Raw genomic sequence first — 26,594 nt, forward strand, 5'->3', positions numbered from 1 at the left:
TTTACATTGAAGGTTTCCGACCTAGCTCCAGGGTTGCTTGTAAACTTTTGATCTTTTCAAAGTGCAGCCCTGGGATTGTTTTCTCTTTCCCTGGTGAGTTTTCCTCTTCTAAGAATTCACCTTAGTGAAGTGATGCATTCTCCCCCTCCCCTGCCCCGAATGACTTTATGAGGGGAGAAATTCATTCACAAGCAGAGTGCCAGCAAAAAGTCCACATACCACTTATCACCTTAATCCATCAAGAGCCCTTCAGCATGTGCTCTACTTGAAGGGACTCCTGCCTGAGCAGGGACTACTCATGTGTTTCAAGTTAAGAGCATTGCTGGATGGGGCCTTAATCCCCCCCAAAGGGTTTAATTGGGCTCTGCTGGCCCTCTGCACAGGGGTGAATTTAACCCTAAAAGAATTTGGGGCATCTCTGCAGTAGCTTGTTTATTTCATGTCAGAGCTCATTAGAGCTCATTATAATCAGGTTCCATTATATACTGTTTAAACACCTTTGTTTCTCCCCTTTTTTCTGGGCAGGACGCCAGCAATGATTGGATGTTCGTTTGTGGTGGACCGAGAGTACTTCGGGGAGATTGGCCTGCTTGACCCTGGCATGGAGGTCTATGGGGGAGAAAATATTGAACTGGGCATGAGGGTAAGTGGCAAATGAGAAATTCCATGTAGTACCAGTGTACAGAGCACAAGAGGAGCACTTGACCCTACAGAACTGTCCTCTATCTTTCGGTTTACTACACAGAGGTGGCTGGTATTGCAGAAAAATCAAAAACAATAACAAAACCACACTCAAACACAATAAGAAATTGATCATGGTCCCGCTAACACTGTGCAAATTCATAGAATTCAGCAGTATGGTTTTTACTCTGTGTGAGTGGTTCAGCTCATTGGGCCAGATCCTCAGCTGTAATAAATCAGCATAGCTGCATTGACATCAATGGGCCTATGCCAGGGTGGATTGATTTAAATCACCAGTGTTAATCATGGTTTAAATCAGCAAGCAGGAAACCTTGATTTAAATAATCAATTTTAATCTTGTTTTGCCTTTGTCGTTTTTAGTTATTTTCCTAAAGAACTACTGATTCTCATTGGCTGGTAACCATTAAAAGGTGGTGATTGACAACTATGTATAGCCTTTACACTACATTTGTTACTTTCTTTTGCTAACCAGGAGGATACACTATATCTATGCACATTTTAAGCTGTTCTATAGCTTAATTTACATTTATTCAAATTCTTAATTTTTACATTTTTGTTTATATTAGAAAATGATGAATGATGCACTTCTTATTTACTGGATGATAAATTTGGTTCAAGCTCTACATGGATGGAAATTAAAATTCAATTAAAATGCACAACAAGAGTATTTTAGTTAAATAAAACTTCCTTAAATGTGCTAGATACACAAGACAAAAATTATCAAAAAGTTTATTAAAACATGTTTTTCATTTAAGACTAATTTATTAGACAAAGGAAGTATCATCTGTAGTTAGTGAATTGAACTGATTGTTTCTGGTCACCATGTCCTTCAAGATTTTAGAGCTATTAGATCTCATTCTCTCACACCTACCGTTTATTCATAAATTGGAAGAGGAAAACAAGCTCTCCTGCTTTTTCATCTCCCAATTGGTTTCTTAACTTTGAATGAAATAATCAAACTGATCTAGCTGAATTAGCTAAAATGAAGGGAATATTTTTTCTGAACATTCAGAAGAGGCTACTGCTGTCAAAAGCTGGTTTAGCACTTCAACAGCTCTGGTTCCAGGTGCTTGGCCAGTGACTTCCACCAGTTCAGTGGTTTGAATTTTAAAGAAACTTGGCAACGAGCATGTACTGCTTAATATTTTACTAATAAATTGAAACTATTTTAATACATTATAGTTGGTTTAGGCCTTAACATGGATTGCCATAATTTCAAATTTAATTTTAAATAGGTTTATATTAAAAAACACTTTATTTAATTTGAATAAAAAACCCTCCAATTTAATTTTTTTAAATCTGTTTTTTTATTTTTAAAAAATTATTTTTATCCCCCCTGAGTTAAGCTAATTGACTCCATTTGCTCATTGTAGTGTATGTAGCACAGCTATCACACATGCATGTGCTATCACACATCACAGCTATCACACACACAGCTATCACACATGCGCACACAAACAAAAATACTCCCCGTTATCCAAATAGCCCAGGGGACAGAGATTTCCTTCAGATATTCGAGAAGGCGGGACTCATTCAGCAGCAGCATGGCCTTCCCCATGGCCGGGGGCTCGTCTTCCTCCTCCTCCTCACAGTCCTGGCTTGGGGTCACTGCTCTGCCCTGCGAGGACTACAGCCTCCCCACCCCCATTTCTGCACCTTGTGCCTGCAGGAGCCATGTGTCCTCGGCCCTGCGGCAGCACCAGGAGACCTCTTCAGCTCCTCTGTCATGGCCACGCTCACTCCATCCCATGACAGCGGGACTGCAGAGGGCTCCCTGCACTGCCACGGGAGCCATTCAGCAGCAGCTGGGGACTCCTCCTCTCAGTCATGGCTGCGGGTCTCCACTCTGTTGTCCAACCCTCCCTGCATTATCCAAATCCCTTCCCATTTAATAATGTATTAAAATAGTTTCAATTTATTAATAAAATATTAAGCAGTACATGCTCGTTGCCAAGTTTCTTTAAAATTCAAATCACTGAACTGGTTTCAAGGAATCCCTGTTGAGGTTACAGGGACAAACCATCCCGATGTGTCGAAAGAATAGTAAATATGGCAGGCGACCAGCTTGGCTTAACGGTGAAATCCTAGCGGATCTTAAACACAAAAAAGAAGCTTACAAGAAGTGGAAGGTTGGACATATGACCAGGGAAGAGTATAAAAATATTGCTCGGGCATGTAGGAATGAAATCAGGAGGGCCAAATCGCACCTGGAGCTGCAGCTAGCAAGAGATGTCAAGAGTAACAAGAAGGGTTTCTTCAGGTATGTTGGCAACAAGAAGAAAGCCAAGGAAAGTGTGGGCCCCTTACTGAATGAGGGAGGCAACCTAGTGACGGAGGATGTGGAAAAAGCTAATGTACTCAATGCTTTTTTTGCCTCTGTCTTCACGAACAAGGTCAGCTCCCAGACTGCTGCGCTGGGCATCACAGCATGGGGAATAGATGGCCAACCCTCTGTGGAGAAAGAGGTGGTTAGGGACTATTTAGAAAAGCTGGACGTGCACAAGTCCATGGGGCCGGACGTGTTGCATCCGAGAGTGTTAAAGGAATTGGCGGCTGTGATTGCAGAGCCATTGGCCATTATCTTTGAAAACTCGTGGCGAACGGGGGAAGTCCCAGATGACTGAAAAAAGGCTAATGTAGTGCCAATCTTTAAAAAAGGGAAGAAGGAGGATCCTGGGAACTACAGGCCAGTCAGCCTCACCTCAGTCCCCAGAAAAATCATGGAGCAGGTCCTCAAAGAATCAATCCTGAAGCACTTACGTGAGAGGAAAGTGATCAGGAACAGTCAGCATGGATTCACCAAAAGAAGGTCATGCCTGACTAATCTAATCGCCTTCTATGATGAGATTACTGGTTTTGTGGATGAAGGGAAAGCAGTGGACACGTATTGTTTCTTGACTTTAGCAAAGCTTTTGACACGGTCTCCCACAGTTTTCTTGTCAGCAAGTTAAAGAAGTATGGGCTAGATGAATGCACTATAAGGTGGGTAGAAAGTTGGCTAGATTGTTGGGCTCAATGGGTAGTGATCAATGGCTCCATGTCTAGTTGGCAGCCGGTGTCAAGTGGAGTGCCCCAGGGGTCAATCCTGGGGCTTGTTTTGTTCAATATCTTCATAAATGATCTGAAGGATGGTGTGGATTGCACTCTCAGCAAATTTGCGGATGATACTAAACTAGGAGGAGTGGTAGATATGCTGGAGGGCAGGGATAGGATACAGAGGGAAGTAGACAAATTGGAGGATTGGGCCAAAAGAAATCTGATGAGGTTCAATAAGGATAAGTGCAGGGTCCTGCACTTAGGACGGAAGAACCCAATGCACCACTACAGACTAGGGACCGAATGGCTAGGCAGCAGTTCTGCGGAAAAGGACCTAGGGGTGACAGTGGACGAGAAGCTGGATATGAGTCAGCAGTGTGCCCTTGTTGCCAAGAAGGCCAATGGCATTTTGGGATGTATAAGTAGGGGCATAGCGAGCAGATCGAGGGACGTGATCGTCCCCCTCTATTCGACATTGGTGAGGCCTCATCTGGAGTACTGTGTCCAGTTTTGGGCCCCACAGTACAAGAAGAATGTGGATAAATTGGAGAGAGTCCAGCGAAGGGCAACAAAAATGATTAGGGGTCTGGAACACATGAGTTATGAGGAGAGGCTGAGGGAACTGGGATTGTTTAGTCTGCAGAAGAGAAGAATGAGGGGGGATTTGATAGCTGGTTTCAACTACCTGAGAGGTGGTTCCAGAGAGGATGGTTCTAGACTATTCTCAGTGGTAGAAGAGGACAGGACAAGGAGCAATGGTCTCAAGTTGCAGTGGGGGAGGTTTAGGTTGGATATTAGGAAAAACTTTTTCACTAGGAGGGTGGTGAAACATTGGAATGCGTTACCTAGGGAGGTGGTAGAATCTCCTTCCTTAGAAGTTTTTAAGGTCAGGCTTGACAAAGCCCTGGCTGGGATGATTTAATTGGGGATTGGTCCTGCTTTGAGCAGGGGGTTGGACTAGATGACCTCCTGAGGTCCCTTCCAACCCTGATATTCTATGATTCTATGGTTCCTTCGCCCCCAGCATGAGACAAATACCCTCTGCAGCATGTATCTCATGTTGTGGGACAAGGCAAAGGATTCAGATAATAGGGTTTTGGATAAATGGGAGTATACTCTATATAGTATACGGGATCGCAATCCACTAGAGATTCGTAGATTTTAAGGCCAAACGATTGTGATCATCTAGTCTGACCTCCTGTAAAACACAGGCTATACAACTTCCCCAAAATAATTCCTAGAGCAAATCACTTAGAAAAACATCCTATCTTTATTGAAAAACTGCCAGTGATAGAGAATCCACTAGACCCTGGGTAAATTGTTCCAATAGTTAATTACTCTCACTGTTAAAAATTTAACTCTTGTTTCCAGTCTGAATTTGTCTAGCTTCACCTTCCAGCCACTGTGTTGTGTTATACCTCTTTCTGCTAGACTGAAGAGTCCATTACCAAAAAAAATTTCACCATGTAGGTAATAGACTGTAATCAAGTCATCTTTTAATCTTCCCTTTGTTAAGCTAAATAGATTGAGCTTCTTGAGCATTTTTTCTAATCCTTTAATCATTCTCATGTCTCTTCTCTGAACCCTTTTCAATTTATCAACATCCTTCTTGAATAGTGGACTCCGGAACTGGACAGAGTATTCCAGCAAAGGCCACATCACTGCCAAATACAGTGGTAAACTACCGTCTCTACTCCTACTAGAGATTCTTCTGTTTATATGCATCCGAGAATCATATTAACCTTTTTGGTCACAGCTAGGAGCTCATGTTCAACAGATTATCCACCATGACCCCCACATATTTTTCAGAGTCACTACTTCCCAGAATAGAGTACCCTGTCCTGTGGCCTATGTTCTTTGTTCCTGGAAGTAAGTATTTACATTTAGCTGTGTTTAAATGCATATTGTTTGCTTACACCCAGTTTGCCAAGCAATCCAGATTGCCCTGTATCAGTGACCTGTCTTCATTATATTACTGGTCTGGACTTTATTCTGCTTGCATATTATCAGTGTGATCATGTCAGGATCACTTGTATCTAAGCCATCATTAATTTTTTAGTTCTGGGATCCACTCCTCTTTGTCTATCAAGAAGGTACATGTCTCTCTTAAATCTCCAGGGGCATTCTTTGCAAAATAAGGACTTAAGTGAAAATTGTGGCTCATCCCCATCATCATGAAGGCTCCCCAAGAGTGAATCCAGAGTGGCTCCACCGTACAAGGGGGAGTGATTCTACTGTACAGGATTTAGGGATAGTTCCTTGTTGCACGATGGGGCATGCCCACTCCTCTGCCTGGCAGAGAGCTCAGCTCTACAGGACCTCCCCATCTGCCAGTGCATTGGGGATGAGACTGTAGCATCCAGTGCATTGAGGATTCTCCTGTTCTCTTCTCTGCCCAGCCCCGCAGCCAAGGAGCAGCATGATGCTACCACAGAGACGCCTGCAGCCTCAGGGCTCAATGACTTGGTCTTCATTTCCCTTCATGCATCTCCCCAGCTCTTAGCCCAGTTACTCAGGCTGCCTTCTGGACTAAGGAGATCTGTTACTTATTGGGGAATGTGTTCATGTAAAGCAGCACCATGGAAACAGCAAGAAATGCCCCCAAGAGATAAAGAACTTAAGTTCTTTGATGTACTGCAAAATGTGGACCCCTTAGTTAAGGACAGTGTCTGTCCGCATTAAGCCAGAGCTGCCTGGCATATTGCAGCTTCAGTACATTGTGATCCTTTGCCGTGATGTTCAAGGGTGCTGCACACCCACAAGTCCAGAGGACCTGTCAGAGGTCAGCGCTTCTGAAAACTAGGCCACTTAATGTTGCTAGAACACAGTCTCCTCATTATAAAGCTGAGTGTTTAATTACTTCACCTTTCACTATATCCCCATCTCAAACCAGTGTGCCCCCAGTGCATGTAGTGTGCTCATTAAAGCATGTCTTCTGCTCATGCTGGAACATTAATCCTCAAATTAGTCCAGCCAGCTCATTTATATAAAATAAATGCAAACCTTCACACCAACAGATTGCGGAAGATGGTCACTGTGACAGGTGTGTGTTTGCACATATTTGTGTACATTTGTTATTCCAGCAATGGGGTTTATAATGGGATTGTCTGAGTAGGATACCCACAATTGGATGAGGTGCTGAATGCAGGTTTGGGGCAGATCGGCTATTACCGCAATTCATTCCTTTTTCCTTAAGAGATGTAAGAGGATCAGGAAATTGCCAGAGTTGTGTGAGCTCCCCAGCTTTCCTTTCTCATTCAGCAGGGCTTTGAGCTGTTTGAAACTTTTTCCACATGACTGCTTAAAGAATAAATTGAACATCTTGGCAAAACTCTATAGGAACTGATGAATAAGCCTGGAAAGGAATCTGAAAATTGTCGGTCTTCCTTGTATGAGAAGAACTTGCAGTGTGTGATGAGAACTTTTGGGAAATAGAGGAAAGGGTTCTAATAGGATTATGAAATCTGGAGCCCTGTGCCTATTTCTGTTGCCCATGTATGTGACCCTGGGCAGTCATTTAGGCCAATGTTTTGAAAATTGCCCTCTACTTTTGGGTGCCTGGCTCTGGAATCCCAGGCTAGAGCCTGGTTTCCAGAGGCTCAAGCACATGCAGTCTTTGCTGGCTTCAGCTTGAATGGCTGGTTCTCAGCACTTCTGGAAAACCAGGCCCTTAAGGTCAAGATGTCCAAAACTGGATACCGAGTTAGGCTGCACAGCATGACCAACCCCAAGTGTTCAAAAACCATGGGTCAGGCTGAAAAAACCCCCATGACATTTCAAAAACAATGAAAAATTTGGGTTCTTTGTTTTTGCCCTCTGGTGCTTGAACTTTTCAGGTGTATACACTTGATTTTTTGAAGTTTTCCTCCATGACCATGAGGGCTAGAAATCCCCCCCCCTTTTTTTTTAAACAAAAGCTGAGATTCATGCAAAATCACATGCGAGCTAGTGCTTTAAAAATAACACCAAATAGGTTTATTTGGAGCCTCTTTTGTTATTTTAAATGCTCTATCGCTGAGAGCTGAAATCACTTGAGATGGGGCAGTGACTCTGCCCAGCCTGCGAAGAGCTGAAAATCACTAAGATGCTGATGTGTAGAGTTCATGGCAGAGAGACAGATGGCAGACGAAGGTGACTGACAGTCAGCTGGCGAATGAGTGACTGGCAGAGTCGGAGAGACAGAGCGAGTGGCCAGCAGGGCGGCTGGCAGAGAGGCGCAGCGAGTGTCCAGCAGGGCAGCTGATGGAGAGGTGCAGTGAGGAAAAAAAAGGGGGGGGGAGTGGGAGGGATAGCTCAGTGGTTTGAGCATTGGCTTGCTAAACCTAGGGTTGTAAGTTCAATCCTTGAGGGGGCCATTTAGGGATCTGGGGCAAAAATTGGGGATTGGTCCTGCTTTGAGCAGGGGGTTGGACTAGATGACCTCCTGAGGTCCCTTCCAACCCTGATATTCTATGATTGACAGATCTGGCCACACTGACTCCATATTGCCCTCTGCACCTACGCAGTCTTTGCAGAGGTAGGAAGGGGTGGCTGCTTCTCCTGTTCTGTGCATTCGCACCATGGAAGAGGAGAATCTACCCCCCACACTGGAGTTTGTGTTCAGTTTAGCAGAGACTTTTGACTGGGAGACAAGAGAAGGAGCAGAGAGATGGGACAGCGGAGAAGAAGGGGAAAAAACAATGAACAAATAAAGGAGCAGAGAGAAAAACTACAAGACTGAGGGGGGAAGGGAAGGAGAAATTCTGTTAAAAACAATGGCCACCAATTAAAAAAATCCAATCCTTTAAATGTCTTTGCAAATGCTGTGTTCACGCTAAAACCAAAGGGATTATTCTTGGAGTGCTCCAGCTAGATTATAGTACATCTAATGAACCTTGATTTTAATTATTTTAATGAAGTGAAATTGGAAAAGCCAGCGCAACAAATGAGCCTGATTTGGTTAGGATACTGTTTGGTAATCCAACTAATCCTCCTTAAATATATCATTTATTACAAATATTATCTTCTTGGGTATTTCTCTAATGGGTTTTCCCTATTCAGTAGTGGGTAGGCTGGGAAATTAAATAGTTAACATATGGGATTTCCTTTTAGTGCATAATATGTAATGCTCCTGGCCAGCTGATGGAGGTTATGCAAATTTCACACTTGCCCTAGATATGTGGAAGCCTGGAATTAACTAACACTCACTCTAGCATCTTTGTAAAAAATCCCTATGATTTTCCCAGAGGTGGGTTGGAGCTGGGAGAGACTGTTTAGTCTGCAGGGAAGCCAGTATATGTTTGCAGGGTTGGAAATAGCAGATGGGCATGATTCTGTGAAAAGTAGCAAACAGGAAGTTTGTGTAGTTCAGCTATATAATCTCCTCTCCTATAGTCTGTTTTTCAGGTGTAAACTGTTTACCATAAAGCTAATACATTTAAAGCTGAATTCTGTCACTTAGTGTGCTCATGAGGCTGCCACTGAAGTTGATGGGAGTGATCCATGAGCACCTAAAAACAGGATTTGGCCCATATGTATATAATATTAGATCAGATTATAGCTGGTTCTTATTTGGGTGGGGAGAGCCTTAGCCCACACCCACCCCATGTCCTCAGTGCAGAAGCTAGGCACAACAGCAATCCCTGTATTACTCTCCTTCCTAGCACTCTGAGATTCTAGCCACCCTTAAGGGAACGGGGGAGGGATGAAGAGAAAATGGGATCAGGCTCCAACTGCCCTCTGCCCCAGGTGGCAGAGCTAGCTGGATGCACAGGGAGGGGAGGATGATGTATCCTCAGGGATGGTGAATGGTACAGTACAGAGCTATCAGCCCTGTTTCCAGGAGACACAATCCATCCCCACACTGAGGTCAAGTCAGTGCCTGTCTTTGCCAACTCAGTACAGTACAATGCATTTCGGGCATGATCTGGCCTTGAATGGCCCACTGGGATGGGAGAGGTGCACAGCCCTTGTTCTAACATGCATTTGGAATAATTATGAAGAAGAAGATGGGAGTCTCTCTTTGGTGTAATAGTCCCAAATTATTAAACTATCCAGGGGATACCTTAGATGGTTTAGGGAAGAGAAATAGTTCAAACAGACTAATAGATTGACTTGCCAACTCATTAATGAACTGAGTGGTTTACAAGCCTCATATAAGTTCCCTTATTAGTGGGAGCTACACATACCCTTGATTGTTTAGAAAGGGATCACATAAACTTTAAAAGCCTAGTTTATGATTTGACCTAATACAAGGAGTTTATGATCCCTCTTTTTATAACAGAACTGTTAATCATCACAGTAAAGATCTTGTCTCTTACTCCAGGGCTCCACTGATAAGGAGGATGAGTTGTTGCTCTTTCAATTTTATACTCATATATAGCATGGGAGGATGGGAGCAGTCTGAGTGTTTATCTTAAAGGATGCATAGTTTCAAAGAAATTCCCTGTTACCACCATTAAAAACACAACAATAATATGTTGCCAAGTTGACAGCTGGAGGCAGATCTTCCTGTCTTTTCAGATAATAGCCTGGATCAACCAGATTCTTCTCTCTCTCTCTCTCTCTCTCTCTCTCTCTCTCTCTTTTTTCTTTAATATATATATATGTAGCACTCAGGTGTTAATCAAAAAGGGTCCATTACTGGGAGATGGATTTTTAGATACTGTGGCCAAGATTTTCAAAAATGGCTTGCAAGTTTTCCAATTTGAGATGCCCAAAAAGGGAGCCGATCTTTAGAAAGTACTGAACACCCACCCCTACAAGGTGTCTCAAAATGTGCACCCAAAAATGGAGGTAACCCAAATCAGAGTAACTTCGGCTTTTATACTTGCCTAATCTCCCAGATGGGAGCTGACAATAGGGAAGAGGGTAAGAGCATGAGTTCCTTGGCTTGCCTTGGTGAAGGTTATTGAGCAGAGAGAAACAAGAAGCTAAATATGAGTCAACAGTGTGACATTGTTGCAAAAAAAGTAAACATCCTTCTGGGGTGTATTAGCAGGAGTGGTGTAAGCAAGACACAAGAAGTCATTTTTCCGCTCTACTCTGCACTGATTAGGCCCCAACTGGAGTATTGTGTCCAGTTCTCATTTCAGGAAGGATGTGGACAAATTGGAGAAAGTCCAGAGAAGAGCAACAAAAATTATTAAAGGGCTATAAAACATGACCTATGAGGGAAGATCGAAAAAATTGGGTTTGTTTAGTCTGGAAAAGAGAAGACTGAGAGGGGATATGATAACCATTTTCAAGTACATAAAAGGTTGTTACAAGGAGGGAGAAAAATTATTGTTCTTAACCTCTGAGGATAGGACAAGAAGCAATGGGCTTAAATTTCAACAAGGGAGATTTAGGTTGGACATTAGGAAAAACTTCCTAACTGTCAGGGTGGTTAAGCATTGGAATAAAGTGTCTGGGGAGGTTGTGGAATCTCCATCAATGGAGATTTTTAAGAGCAGGTTAGACGAACAGCTATCAGGAATGGTCTAGATAATACTTAGTCCTGCCATGAGTGCAGGGGTCTGGACTAGATAACCTCTCAAGGTTCCTTCCAGTCCTACTTTTCTAAGAGTGCAGTGTAATTAGGGGAACTGAGAAGCCTAGGTCTCTGATGTGCCTATTAGGAGTCACATGCCTTCAAAAAGAGCTCTTGTGTAGTTTTCTGGGGCAGTAAGAAGTTGCCCACTTCTACACCATGCTTGCCTCTGCTCAATAGTTCTGCCCTGTGAGCCACTGCACAGTGGGGGCTGGGCATCGATTGCATGAAAAAAAATCTGATGTCAAGTTGTGACACGTGTGTTCTTTTAAGGATATCTGCTGAACCTTCTTGACATGGGAGGAGAGAAAAGAAACAACTCACTAATTTTCACTTTGCCTTTAGGGGCTGATCCTGCAGACATGACCCTGGTGTTATACACATGAGTAATCCCGGTGAACACGTGTGCACCACAGTTAAGCATGTGCATTAGTGTTTTTTGGATTAGGGCCTAAATCCTGTAGAACATATTTTCAGTGGGAATGCTACTTACATCAAAAGATTTCATTGAACTCTTTAGCAGATACAGGATGTGTGCTTGTTTTCATGCAACTAATATTCCTGGGGAGTACTGATGAGATGGCCATTACATTTTCAAACACTGTGGCTGGTTAATGTTATGACCAATAACAGCATATGGTCTATAACTATGGATGATAATGGGCATAAGCTGGGGGCTGCCAGGGTTAAGAGAATATTTTTATTTTCTCCATATACAGCATTAGTTATTTGGCTATTTGTATCCTCAGGGAGTTTCATCAAAAGCATCTGGTATAGTTCATTACCAGGGTGAGGTTCCTAGAGATGGTAGACCAATGACACGATCTGGTATGGCAAAAACCTGTGTTTCTGTGATGATAGCTCTTTCTTTATGTATTATATAAAGGATATAAGCATTGTCTGATGTCTGATAAAGACGAAGGCAATAGAACATGACTTAAACCAGTTGCAGAAGTAGGAAAACCCTACCGAATTATCATTCAAACTGGCATGTCCTTTTATACCACCAGGATACATTCATCCTGCTGCGAACAAAACAAGACTGTACTGATGATGCTATTCTCTTGAGTTGACCAGCAATGCTTGGTTGTATATTTAGACTTGGGGGCAGGGTACAAGACACAGATTTATTCAGGTCTCTACCAGACACTAAACGGAGGTATGTAATACATTGCTGCACAGACATCTGCCATGATATTATTCAAAGGTCAGTGTTTTTAGTTCAGGGCCTAGCCTATTACATACACTGATATGAAATCTACAGAGCGACTTATCACTTTAAATTCTGAACCACCCATATGACACTAAGTGATGCATCAGAGCCTCAGGCCCTGATCCTGCCTGAACAGTCTGAGCTGAGTCCAGTTGATTTCAATGAGGCTCCCACACAGCCAGAGCTCAGTGCAGGATTAGTGCTCTGTGAAGTAATGAACCGTGAAAAACAAAATGTAGGCCATGCTGGTAGCATTGGCTATAAGGTTGCCTGGCATTTTCCATTAAAAGGCTGTTTCCATTTGCTAGTAACTTCCCTAAATGTAATTGTTTGGGATGAGATTTTTCATGCCAGATGTCTGCTTCAGGCTGAATTTTTTGGAAGGCTTCAGCTAAAATGGTTCATCCATATATTGGAATGAGATTTAAGGGAAAATACATTGTTTTGCCTGTATTAGAGTTTCTCAGCAAAACTACTACAAATTTTTATCATCTCCATGCTTTGGAGCAGGAGCTTCAGATTTGGTAGTGGGGTGTCCCTGGAGCCAAGAACATGCCTGTTGCCTTTCCCATGAAAATCTGCCCTCAGAAAACTTCAGTTTGCACATGCTCCGTAGAGACTGGTTCAAGTTAGGCAGCTAAATTCTCTAAGGATTCTATATGCACTGAGTATGCCTCTGCCTAGGGTTGCAGAAGCTAAGCAGGACGTTCCTTCTAATTGCTCCTCCCACAGGGCCACTGTGGCTTTGGGCACAAGAATCCAGACAGGGAGATGGTCTCTATCCTATGCTCTCAGTGCTTCTTTGCTGGGGCCCTTGTAGTATGGTGGAGGAGAAGGGGGAAGCAACCTGATTGGAATGCAGAGCGGTAAGGAACCAGGATTCCTGAGTCTCAACCTTTCTCTGCTGTAAGTAAATAGCTGTGAAACCTACTGGCAAACGTGTGCCAAATTTCCTTCTAGTGGAAGATAACCTACTATTGCTATAAGGTACCCTATTTGCGCAAATGGCTGAGGTCTGTGCTGTGGATCTAAAAGTTCCAACCTGCCGAGGAGCGATGTGGGTGCCAATAAGGAACATGTGATGGAATTTCTGGGTGGAGGAGAGGTTTCAGTTTGGCTTTTTTTCAAAACCTAGTAAATTACAACAAAAAGCTACTTTAAAAGAATGATAAGGTTGCAAAGTCAAGCATACACGTACAGTGAGCCAGACTGGCAGCTGCTCTAAATGTGCATAGCTCCATTGACATCAGTGGTGCTACATAGCTTTACACCAGCTGAGAATTTTGCCTGGTATGCAGATGACGCGACAGCATGTTTGCTGCATAGAACGTTGTTGTTAAACAACGGAGACAAACAGCCATAAGTAGAGAAGATTTCCCTGGTGTTTTATCTCATGCTGAATAACTCCGGTCGGGACTCTGTGCCAAAAGTGTGTTGGAAAACAAATTAAATGAATCGTATTCGCCCACATCCCCAAAGGTTTGAATTGTCCAATTTAGCAAAGCATTATGGACAGCAATGTTGGCAAACTTCTGTTCTGGAATGTGGAAACTGCAACCCTTCAACAAATGCAACAATCTCCTTCTGGCTGTGTATACTCAACCCTCGCCTCTCAGCAGCTGTCACTCTTGCATTGCTGCCCTAAGCCAAGGAGATGTTGTAAGCAAATGAAGAAACCATGAAAAAGCCACTGAAAAGGACAGATTGTGTTCCAATCTGATGGTCAGCTTCTGATGCCAGGTTTCAAATGCCTGACAACAACCATGCTTGAAACCAAGGTTGTCTTCTGTGTGATATTCCAACATCTGAAAGAGACTAAAATAAAGCATTGCAAAGTCTAGGAGCCACATGATACCTTTTGAGCTATCCACACTAAGAGAGAGTACTCAACACTTTACTTAAGGACAGTTTACGTATTTCTTAAATGAACTCCAGATGAGTTTCACATTCTAGTTTCTGTGGGTGGGATCTATGTACCTACCTGTCTGATTTATCTGGGCTGGATTGTGATAGTTCTTACTAAATTGAAGATAACTGTAACCTTGAATGGGGAGCAATGTTTTCATCAGAGAGACTAGTGATAAACTTTACACATGAAATTGCCAGCAAACGACAGTACCAGAACTTGTGAATAATGTTAAAAACACTCTCTAAAGAGAGAGCGTTGTAAATAGCTTAGAAAGCAGCATCTGGCTATTTGGCTTCCACATCACATCATGCACCATGGAGTTTGTTGCAAATTCTTTCATGTACCAGAACATTATAAAAGCACAAGTCTGGAAATTTCAGAGAGGGCTACAGCAAAAGAGATTAGGAAGGAAAATATTCCCTTTATAAGTCTTTGCTGCTTCCTTCTCATCCTCCTCCATGCAACTTTAATTTAATCCACAATGACAAGTATGAACTGAATCTGAGGGACAGGGAAACTGGAAGGAAGGTGGGTGTGTTAATTGTTCTGTGATTGAAATAGTTTTCACTTGACTAGTGATTGAACCAAAACTCTGGGTATGAACTAGAGCTGGTTGGAAACTTTCCAGTGGGAGGTTTTTCCATTACAAAATGCTGATTCATGAAAATGGAAATGTTCCAAAGGAACAGGTCAGTTTCAATCAATTTCCATCAGATATCTGTGTGATTGTCTTTCAGCTCACCCACTTCTCTAGGAGACCAAGCTACCCTGGAAGTTGGGCAGCTCAGGGAGCCAGCTGTCCCAGGAGACTTGCAGTCTGGGAAGGCCTGGCTCTGAACCTTTGGGGTCCTGAACATCTGTAGGCTTCTGGTTCCCTGTCAGCCTGTTGGGCAGAATTTTCTTTCAAACTTTTCCAAATGAAAAGGTCTCCTTTTTTTCAAAACAATAATTTGCAATTTCTCTTTCACTGGCAATGTCAGAATTTCTACTTTTTGTTCTGAAAAGGAACAATTTGTTTTAAAAGAAAATTCAGTGTTTCCTGCTAAAAGGAAATTCCAAATTTTGACCAGCTTTAGTATGAGCTCCTCTGTAGGTCTGACCCAGACCTCTGGACTGTAACCTCAATTGGTGACTGATTTTAGTGTGGCTATACCAGTTTACACCAGCTGAGAATCTGATACTCTGGATCGAAAGCCGCTGAAACTGTAGGAAGGTTCAGATTTTCACACCTCAGGTTCATGTGTAGACCTGAGTAATTAATAAGTGTTGGCAAGTTGTAGCACAGTTTTGTTGTGAGTCTGAGGAGAACAGAACTGTATCTCTGGTGTGCTTTTTATTTATTCTGTCTTGAGACTTGCCTGGGATCTTTTTGGGTTTTTTTTCTTTGCAATCAGGTGAGGAAATGTCAAACTCTGACTAAAAATCACCCTTGTTATTAAGTTCTCGGAACACAGCAAAACAGGATATGCTGACCTGTACTGTACACTATCTCCAAGCTAAAGAGGGAGAAGGGAAGGGGTGACTTCTTCTGACAATGTATTTTCCTGTGCACTTGAAAAAGCCTTTCTGGATTTCACTCTATATTACACAAAAGCTATGCCATTACTAACCATGCTGCATATAATCCTTTAGAGGAATCTCTGGGAATAAAAAAGCCTTTTCCAAAATACTTTTTCTGCACCAAAATATAAAAGTACCAAAAATATTAGGCACCAATGAGATTTTAAATTAATTTATTAACTTCTTTGCAAATCATTGTTGGTTGGACTACATTCATCAGGGAAACAACATGGCCTAATGGTAAGAAAGGAAGCAGTGTGGCCTAGCGGTTTAAGCATTGAAGGTGGGCACAGGAGATCTGGGTTCTGTTCCTGGTTCTGCTGTTGGGAGAGCTTGGGCCAGTCACTTCCCAAGAGCCAGTTGGGAATTTGCTGTCTGTGACATAATGCTAGCTGTAGCCCGTGGTCACATAGGGAATTGCATAACAGAGAAGATCATGGGCTAAACTGGAATCAGTTAGCCTGTATTGGTGGGGATTGTTGACATTTGGGGGCAATGGTTGGGCTAATGAGGTGATTAGCTCAATGAGGGGAAGCTATATAATTGGCAGGAACAGGAAGTACGAGGGGAACTTGGAGAGTGAGCTGGGTGAGGTAGAGAAGGCGGGGTGGAAGGAAGCCTGGCTCCTTAGGACATGTGCCTGTGCTGCGTTCTGCAGTGGAGCCTGAAGATTAAAGGTACGCATGGGGGAGAAACAGACTATGTATATGCTGTGGATAAGAGGCCAGGCTTCTTCTTGGGATGTAGACATGAATTTCAGATCTGCTGCTTTTAGTTTAGTGTAGCAGCTCAATGGTGGCTTCAGCTGCATCCAGTTCATATACGTTATGGGGACTGTGATTTCATGTAACAAACTGCTTCAGTGAACATGTGAGTGAGGGTGTTTTTAAAGTCCAAATGTGTCATTTTCCACACCGAGAGTATCCTCTCCTGAGGACAAAGCCCATTTCGGCTGAGCATGAAAAGTCATGTGAATTTTTTTTTTAATGTTTGTTTTATAGCAACAAGGAGAAAATACCCCTTTGTGGGAGTGTATTAAAAATCTCCTTTGTGAAAGGGTGAAGGTTGCTACACTCATACAATACTCCTAACTCAACACCACAAAAGCAAGACAATGAAAAATTAAGCCACCAACCCTCTGCTCCTTCTCCCAGAGGCACACGCCATAATACTCCAAACTATCCCACAATCTTCCATTCTTCACACTGCCCTTTCCCAGCTTGGGTGTTTGGTTGGGGTAGCTTAGTAAAGGGTGAACAAATGCAACCAAATATATTCCTGTCCTCTGTAGACATGTTTATAATGATGATATTTACAACATGTATTTCAGTCTCCAGCAAGTCTTGGGTGTATGTATTACACCAGTAACATAGAGCCCAGTTGCATTGTTATGTGGTAATAACTGCATAGGGGCCAGGGAACGCCATGAGGTTTCCCTTGCAGTTTTTGCTTGTTCCTTCTCTCCCCCTCGCTGCCCCTCCTAGAGGCTCCTTCTGTGCCCTTCAAAGGTCAACTTCTGGGAACTAAACCACTCCACTTTACAGGCAGGAAACAATAATAATAATAATCCTGTGATGGGTTCGGTCACAGAGATCCTCTTGGGACTGTCACCTGATGTGCTGAAATTGCCTCTGAGCCTGTTTTCCCTGCCAGTTTGGGACTCCAGAACCCTGCCTTGTTGAGCCAGAGACGCTAGCCTGCTGCAACACAGACCTAACCCAGGGTCTGGGCCACACCCCCAAAGCTGCCAGTCATGAGAATACCCCTGCTTACCACCTGAGATGTCTGCTGGATCTAACAAAGACTGTACCAGGGGAAAAGATTGGGCCCAGACTAGGAAGGACTCTAGTCTGTGAAAGAAGCTTATTGGAACATCTTTGAGGGTGAGATATTACCTGTAATCAGTTTCTTAATGTATTAGGTTTAGACTTGCGTGTTTTGTTTTGTTTTGATTTGTGACTTACTTTGTTCTGGCTGTTATTACTTGAAATCACTTAAATCCTACTTTTTATACTTAATAAAATCACCTTTGTTTATTAATAAACCCAGATTAAGTGATTAATACCTGGGGTAGCAAACAGCTGTGGATATCTCTCTATCAGTGATATAGAGGGTGAACAATTTATGAATTTACCCTATATAAGCTTTATACAGAGTGAAACATATTTATTTGGGGTTTGGATCCCATTGGGAGCTTGGTGTCTGGGTGGTGGAGACAGGTAAACTGCTGAGCTGTTTTTAGTTAAAGTCTGCAGCTTTGGGGGCATGGCCCAAACCCTGGGTCTGTGTTGCAGCGGGCTAGCATGTCTGGCTCAACAAGGCAGGGTTCTGGAGTCCCAAGCTGGCAGAGAAAACGGGCTCAGAGGTAATTTCAGCACATTAGGCGACAGTCCCAAGGGGATCCCTGTGACCAAACCTGTCACAAATCCCAATAAAACATTTAAGAACTCTCCAAAACATTCCTAAAATGTTTGTTCTGTAACATGTGTTGTACACAAGATACACAGTGATATAGTGCAGTATAAAGCTTTTACTGCCATTTGTTTGGCATGACCTTCAGAACACATGTGGCTTCCCTACTTGTGAGTAATGCTGCCAGTCACAACTCAGGCAGGAAAAAAATCTTTACACCACATCAAACCACTGTATATTTCCTGCCTGAGTTGTGACTGGCAGCATTACTACATGTATTTCCTATATAGATCCACATACTTTGGATTGCTAAAAACATGACGTACACAAAACTATTAGTATAAAGGCCTGTTTGCTTTCCTGTTGTAACTTTTTTCCAAGATAATAGGAAGGCGTTTGCTGTTTAAAACAAAATCTGGCAAGTCTATTATCTCCGTTTCTAATTTTGGCTTGGAAAATGCGTATGCGGCTGAAAATCATATTTAGTACGACATATGGTATCTGTGCTGATAGCGTGAGAGCCGCAGCCAACAAGAAACTCAGAAATGAGTCAAAACACATCTGTGAATGCTGGGTTAGGTGCAACCGTGTCATGTATATTAAAGTGTTTGAGCTAAAATAAAATGATACATTGGTATGCCTCAGTAAAATCAAAGCTGCATTTTTTGTACCTAAAAACCTATTTAGATTTGCCTCTGCAGCTCTAATATAATGCTATTTACCTGAATATCTTATTGCTAACAGAAAAGCAAACAGTTTTATATCTTCAAAGCACGGTATGGCCATTAATTCCCCATGACACTCTGGAGAAGCAGATAAATAAGTGTATCTCCATTTAACCATGGGAGAAACCAAGGTAGGGATGTTAAGTGGCTTTCCCAAGGGAATAAGGATAGTCAGTGACAAAGCCATGACTAGAACTATCTAACAGTGACTCCTATTATCTTCATTGTGGGGGAGGGGGAGTTTCCCACCAATTGCAAAATTTCGAGACTTCTGTGAATTCAGGGCTTCAGTCAAATGCCTGTGCCAGGGTGCACAGTTTGCTCATATTGCAAGGACTGTAGTTTCATTTCCCACATAGCTTTAGGCCCAGATTCACTTAGGAAAGCGCTTACATGCATGACTTCAATGGGCTTTAAGCACATGCGTAAGTGCTGTCCATAATAAGGATGGTTTCCTGAATCGGGAGCATGGCAAACACGTTTTTAAAACTTTAGGAATTCTATTAAGAGCCCAGCTTTCTGTTAATTCCTCTAGCTGACTGCTAGACTGTGCTGCCCAGCCCAGTCTATCGTATAAGCTGAAACAGCAGTTACTACCGCTCTGTGCTTCTTGGAGAAAAGGGAGATGTTGGCCCACTCGACCCCCTCGATTGGCTCATCTCCAATGTCTCCCTCCCTACTGAACTGTACAAAGCCGATGTGTCTGAGGTGTGGCAGCAGCATACAGGTTCTGTCCACCCAGGTCCCATCCTACAACCAATGAAGGGCTGTGGTGACGTCCTTCCCCAACAATTTACTATCCTGTTCACGCGTCCTTCTGTAGAACAATAGGACTAATTCATTCTCACCCCCCGCACACACCCCTCTTTAACTTCTTTAATGTAGTTGTAGTTGCCCTGCCGTCCCACTGGTCCCAGAAGTTCATCATTCATGGAGCCAGAAAGTACCACTTTTGATCATGGGAACAATTTACCAAGGATCGATTAATTTTAATTTAAGTTTGGATGTTTTTCTACAGGATCTGCTCTGTGAATTGTTTTGGGGGAGGTCTGTAGCCTGTGTTACACAGGAGGTCAGTATAGGTTAACACAATGGTCCCTTCTGGCCTTGGATTCTAAGAATCCTCTAGACCAGGGGTTTTCAAACTGTGGCTCACAGCTCCGCAGGGTTAGCTGCTGGTGGACTGGAGACGCTTTGTTTACCTGAAGCATCCACCAGGTATAGCTGATTGCCGCTCTCAGTGGCCGTGGTTCACTGTTTCCAGCCAATGGGAGCTGTGGGAAGCAGTGTGGGCTGGGCCACCACTTTCCGCAGCTCCCATTGGCCTGGAACGGTGAACTGCAGCCATTGAGAGATGCAATCGTCCGTACCTGTGGACGCCACATATAAACAAAGCATCTCCGGTCCGCCAGAGGCTAACCTTGCCGAGCCGCAACCCAGAATTTGAAAACCCCTGCTCTAGTCTGACCTTCCGCGGAAACACAGGCCATAATTTCACCCATTATTGCCTGCATCAAGCCCAATAACTTGTAAACATGTTTTGGACTGGGATTTTAAAGTTTCTAGAGGATTTGGATAGCCAGTTCCCATTCATTTCTAATGGGGATTGGGCATCCAAATCCCATTGGTGTCTTTGGAAGATCTTAGCCGAAGAATTTCTGTCCCTTTGTCCAAGTTGTTTCTCTTGCCATCCTCTCTTCTCTGTTATAGATGCACTTTTATTAGTGTACAGAAAAGCACCTTCTAGCTTACTGGTGGGTTTCTGTCTGAGCTGGTACTTGGCATAGTGCAAAGAAGTGGGGCCATTGCCAGACTTGTCTCTTGCAGGAAGATAACCAATCAGAGTACCTGTCACCATTTCAAATGCCATTTCTCCCCTCTCCCCACCCTTCCATCTGTGGTTCATCCTTTTAATTTCAGTGGGCTGTGTGCTGGTTTCACTGAGATTGTGCCTTTGGCCCAGAGGTACATGACATGCCAGACCGACTGAGCCTCACAGAGAAGCTGACAAGTTCAGCTCCAGTTAGCTGCAGTTCAAGGTCAAATGGGACTTTAAAATACGAGTAAATGTCAGGGTTTGCTGGAGCATTGATCTCAGTCTTTTTGATTACTGCCAAATCCTATGAATAAATTAGCCTTGACGGGTGCAGTAAATTGTATAGACTACCGAGTTTGAACAGTAAATGTTAAAGAAGGGCATGGGAGATGTTGGGGGTACAGTGCCCTGCACAGACATTAATATTCAATGAGAGGTAAATTTTGATTCTGCACTTCAAAGGAGTGATGGTTGGAAAAAAGGGAGGACTCCTTGTGTTCATTTGCAATTCTGTGCCAAGATGGGCGTGTCTTGTTCACAAGTGTTGATTTGGTTTGGCTTGCCATGTGTTATGTGAATTTATACTACCCTTGCCAAAGGGCTATATGAGAACAGCTTACTCTGAGATCTCAGTGTTTTGAAGAGTGATCATGGCTGCTCAGTTTCTGTACGAAAAAGACTGAAGTTGAGCGTTGGAAGGAGCACTTTGCATCTTATCTTACTGCTTATAGGAGACCACATGCTCCGAGTCCTAGTGATGATTACTTTGCAAGTCAGATATTGTTGTGAGGGGACATTTTACAGTGAAACCAGCATGGATTTTCCTGCAAAGCATAATTTATAGTGTGTAGCTTTCTTCTATGGCTATCTGAATTGTACAGCTAATCTCCTTCAGTTCCCCCCATGCGTAATATTAGCACTAGCAGGGCAAATCATTGCTTCATAAAAAAATCCTGTATTCAGATGATTGCTAAATCTTATTTTTTTCTTCTCCCCATCAAAACCATATCCAGGTTTCAAACAGAGTCTTAGATTCTGAGCCCATATCCTCTAAAATCTAAATATTACAATATCACAATACTCCCAGCAGAAGACATTTAAAGTAGGCGACTCCCTCTTCATTAGAAGCACTTAGTATAATTTCCCCATGATGTATTGTTACTCAGATACTTCTTGGATATTCTTTTTCGGTAAAATAATATTTTTAGGGCTATCTGAAGACTGCAAATATATTTTTGTGAAATGTTATGAAGTAGTGTTCACAATTTCCCTCTGGGCCATTTCTCAGCCCTGCAGTTTTGCAATATGGTACATTTTGCAATTTCACTGCATTGTTTTCACAATTCACAATTCCAAACATATAGAGGGTTGGGTTTATTTCAGCAATAGAACCATATTTGAGTGAAATACCCTATTTTAAAGCAAAACAAATGACAAAAATGTCGGGGGGTGGGGGTTGAAAGATTGGACCATTTTTTTAACTTAAAACAAAATGCAGAAACCTTAAATTAGTAGGGGTTTCAATTTTCATTGTGTATATTTTGTCCAGCTTCCAATCATTTTAGCCAGTAAATATCTATTTAATTCACAGCTTAATATATGCATGATGCTATTAATATACATAATCAATAGTACAACCAAGGATTTAAGAATGACAGTCTGTGTCCCTCTAATAAATTGATGGACTTAAATTGTACACTAGGGAAAAAGACTGTCATCTAGTGGAAGATTTCAGTACTCTAGAAAGGCATTTTTTATTTATGCTGAAATGAACCATAACAGAGTAATGTCATCTGAGGTCAAAACAGACAGAGGAGGCTGGAGAGAGATGGCTGGCGAAGAAAAAAGGGCCAACTGGGAGGAATTAACCAGACAAACAGACAAGATTATGCAAAAAGAAAAGGAGTACTTGTGGCACCTTAGAGACTAACAAATTTATTTGAGCAAAATTTATTTGAGTCTCTAAGGTGCCACAAGTACTCCTTTTCTTTTTGCAAATACAGACTAACATGGCTGCTACTCTGAAACCAGACAAGATTATGTTTGTCATCCAGTGTGTTTGCAGTCAGGATGTCCAGGATGCCAAAAAGAAGTTAAACTAGGGGGTCTAGTTGAAGGTAAGAAGAAGTATCCCAGAATTAATGCCTATGAAGTAAATAGACTAATAAGGAGGATACTGAGAATTCTGTGGAAGCTTTTGAAAGATTAGCCAAAGCATGCGGGTGGCTCGAAGCCTAAAAATATGTACTTTTCTGATTACTGGTATTATGGAGAAAATGTTTACAAAGCAGTCAGGAAGATGATGATTATATTTTGAGAGCCCAAGGAAGCATTGTGCTAAGCTTATGAATCACACTAAGAAGCTGTTAAAATGACTAGATAACTCTATGACATGGGTCCTTGAACCCTTGCCAAATGAAATCCGGAGTAATTTATACGTATGGGTCAGAGAGGCTACACGGACTTTAGCCCAGGTGGCTGCTCAGATTACCAAGGATTTCTTTCTCCTGCCTGCAAAAGTGTGTCTCAGTTTTTTCACTTATAAGGTGGCTTGTTTTCAGATCTTGTAAACATTAAACCCATCAGGCTAAACCTTTAAAGCTTCAGGGTTAGCCACAGGCTTTATTTTCTGCCATATAAATACAATACTGCGGTGGTGAAAATCATGTGATAAAGTTCAGCCAGGTGTCAATTGCATTTATCACCAAGTTTTTGGCTACCTTCCCTGCACTCTGCCCACTAGTCTGTCTCTACATCTAATGTTCCACACTTCTGAGTGAACTCAGACATTGACTGAACTGGTACCTTCTAAAGCAGCGTTTCTCAACAGGGAATCATGATGTGTTGAAAACTTTATTACAATCTAAAGCAATGAAAATCTCACTCCAGCACGCCCTGCACACCCTTACCTGGCAGGGTGAAATATTTTCTGTTAAACTCTCAATACACACACACACAGTATTTGCTTATCATTGATACATTTTTTACTCTTATTTCTATAGTGAATGTAAGGAAGTTGTGAAATTGTTTTACTTCAAATAAGAGGTTGCCAGCTTGGAAGGGCTGAGAAACACTGCTCTAAAGACAGGTTTCAGAGTAGCAGCCGTGTTAGTCTGTATCCGCAAAAAGAACAGGAGTACTTGTGACACCTTAGAGACAAACAAATTTGGTAGTCTCTAAGGTGCCACAAGTACTCCTGTACTTTTTACTGGTCTAAAGTAAGGTTCACACATGAAACCATCTCAATTTACAAACCACTTTCCTTTCCTCTAGCTGCATATTATATTGTAATGTAGCTTTATCGGTGAAACAGCATGTTCCCATACAATGTAGTCATTACTAATGCGTGCATATGTGTTACATAAGTGATAGTCCTCAATAAGCATTCCTCACAATGTCACATGTAGTAACCAATTCAATCTAATTGCAATCATAGTAAATATCAATTATTATATTGTCAGGTGACAGCTTTATAAGAGATGTATATAGTATCTATTTCAGCTATTGATCCTCATTAAATCTATTTTGAGTAATCAATTGGAAATGACAGTTGGGGTCCGAATTCCCAAAGCAGAATATGTCTAGGCATCTGCAGTGTCCACAAAAACCAGCAGATGGAAATGGGCACTCACAGAGCAAATCAGGTAATTTCATGCCTAGCTGCTACCTGCTTAGAGGTGTAATTACGTGATGTCTGAGCACAAATTCTTGCTTGTTTGAACACATCTGTTGTCTTTGTTAAAGATAAGCCAGAGCTGCCAAATTTGTATCTGGATCCACACACACCAGGGGAGGGGAGAGTGGGGTAACTTTGTCCATCTCTTGCTTGTCAGATCATTGCATGGTGCTTAGTGCCTCTTGACTCTCTTTGAAAGCAACTGGAACATTGGCTGCCCAGCACCTTACACACAGTTCATCTATTTTCTTATCTGACTGTATTACTCTAATATCATTTGAACTCACTCCTCCTCCCAGTGACACTCAAGAGGCTGATTATTGAATCCATTATGAACACCACATACCCTTGTGTTGCCTCCCTTGGGGTATGAAGCGTGAATTATGAAAAGAAGAGGAGCCCGATTTGACCTGTAAAAAGAGGAGAGAAAGAAAATGAACGAAGGAGAATTTCAAAGAGAGGTTGGATGCAAGGTTATGCGGGACAGGAGTGGATTGATGCAAATGAACTATTTGAGGGAATAAATAAATGCCAGAGATTATGGATTGGAGGACAGATGAAATCTGGGTTTTAAATAAAGGGTGGCTGGACTATGGGACAAACTAATAGTCAACAAGAGAAACGCTGCAAAGAAATGTAAATAATTTTGAGAGGATCTGGATTTTTTGGAAATGCAAGAAGAGAATCATAAGTAGATATTGGGGGATGGAAATAAAAAGGTAGATTGATTTGTAGTGCCTATTTTATAAGAGTGGGCCTATGCAAACATTACAATCCTCTCTGTGTCCATTATATTGTGGTTTACCATGCAGGGGTTTGTTTCAGATTAGAGTTTTCCTTTATCATTAATCTGACTATTGCCATCAGACAGTATCTGCTTGCACTTTATATAGATTAGGTTGCAGGGAAAATGATTTCCGAAGTACTTGGAATTAATACCCACCAATCCCCTACAGCACCACAACATTGAAGGACAAATAAAGAGAAGGATCTTGCCAGGAAACTAAATGTTGGGGTAATGAATCTGGAGGTAATGAATAGCACGGCCTAAGAGGCACATGTTATAGCCCTTCTGAATGTGGCTTAGATATACTGATGGTGTTATTTAAATATGTCTGTCTCTAATAGTTAATGCCACTAAATTATATAGTATCAAATAGTGGTCTAAAGCAGGGATGTTTGTGATAAACACAAAGAATAAGACTGTGAAACTTCAGTTCACTGGAATTATGCAATTAGATGGGAGAGGCAACTAGTGACAAAGACACAGCCAAGGCGAACCTCATCTAGAGAACTATGGCACAGCTACTGTGGCAGTGGGTTGCCCACGCAACAAGATGGAAAGGCAGAAGGTTGATTGCACTTAGATATAAGTGAAGTCAGTGGGCAGTAGGAGCAGTAATTCCTGACAGCTGTTGCTGGATTGGTAGATCTTTCGTGATCATTAGACCAAGGATAGAAGTGCTACTGGGAGCCTTTTTTCCTTTATAAAATGATGAGAATGAGGCTACAATGACCTTAGCAAATTCTCTTACATATGTCCTACAGTTCTTTGTAAGTGTAAAGTATGTGCAAGATGTCCGCTAGAAAATATCACTGTGCAGATATAAACTCCGTGCTAAATCCTGTGAAAAGAATCTGTTCAAGAAATCTACATTTTCATGTGCCCACTACTTTGGGGCACCTCAGTTGCTAGGTGCTCAACTTGAGGCTCATGGGGCCTAATTTTCAGAGGCATTCAGCACCTGTTGTTCCCATTGAAGTCCAATTGTAAGTGCTCAGTGTCTCTGGTAACTAGGGCCTAGGTGTTGTTACAAGTTGGATACTCAATAACTGAGGCACCCACAAATAGTAAAACCATTAAAAAATTTAGGACCAGATCCTCAGATGACATAAATTGGTCGAGCTCCATTAAGTCCTAGAATTTTTAGTCCCTAGAATTTTATTCCTATGTGTAGCAGTACCTTGGACTTACAACTATTTCCTAGTTTATGACTCCTATTTGGGTGGTCTAAGCTGACAGCCAGTGTGGCTT

The 26,594-nt window shown here is 42.3% G+C and overlaps 1 protein-coding gene across 4 annotated transcripts in view; it reads left to right on the top strand.

Moving 5' to 3' along the window:
* Nucleotides 1-26,594, top strand: part of GALNT9 (polypeptide N-acetylgalactosaminyltransferase 9) — a 222,335-nt gene that overhangs the window by 121,175 nt on the left and 74,566 nt on the right. For all 4 annotated transcript variants that reach the window (XM_073312257.1, XM_073312258.1, XM_073312261.1 and 1 more), the window contains one exon: nucleotides 526-643. In XM_073312257.1, coding sequence (XP_073168358.1) covers nucleotides 526-643 — 118 coding nt within the window. The remainder of the gene's footprint in view (nucleotides 1-525; nucleotides 644-26,594) is intronic.

The sequence above is a fragment of the Lepidochelys kempii genome, chromosome 15, assembly GCF_965140265.1.
Source record: "Lepidochelys kempii isolate rLepKem1 chromosome 15, rLepKem1.hap2, whole genome shotgun sequence".
NCBI classification, from domain to species: domain Eukaryota; kingdom Metazoa; phylum Chordata; order Testudines; family Cheloniidae; genus Lepidochelys; species Lepidochelys kempii.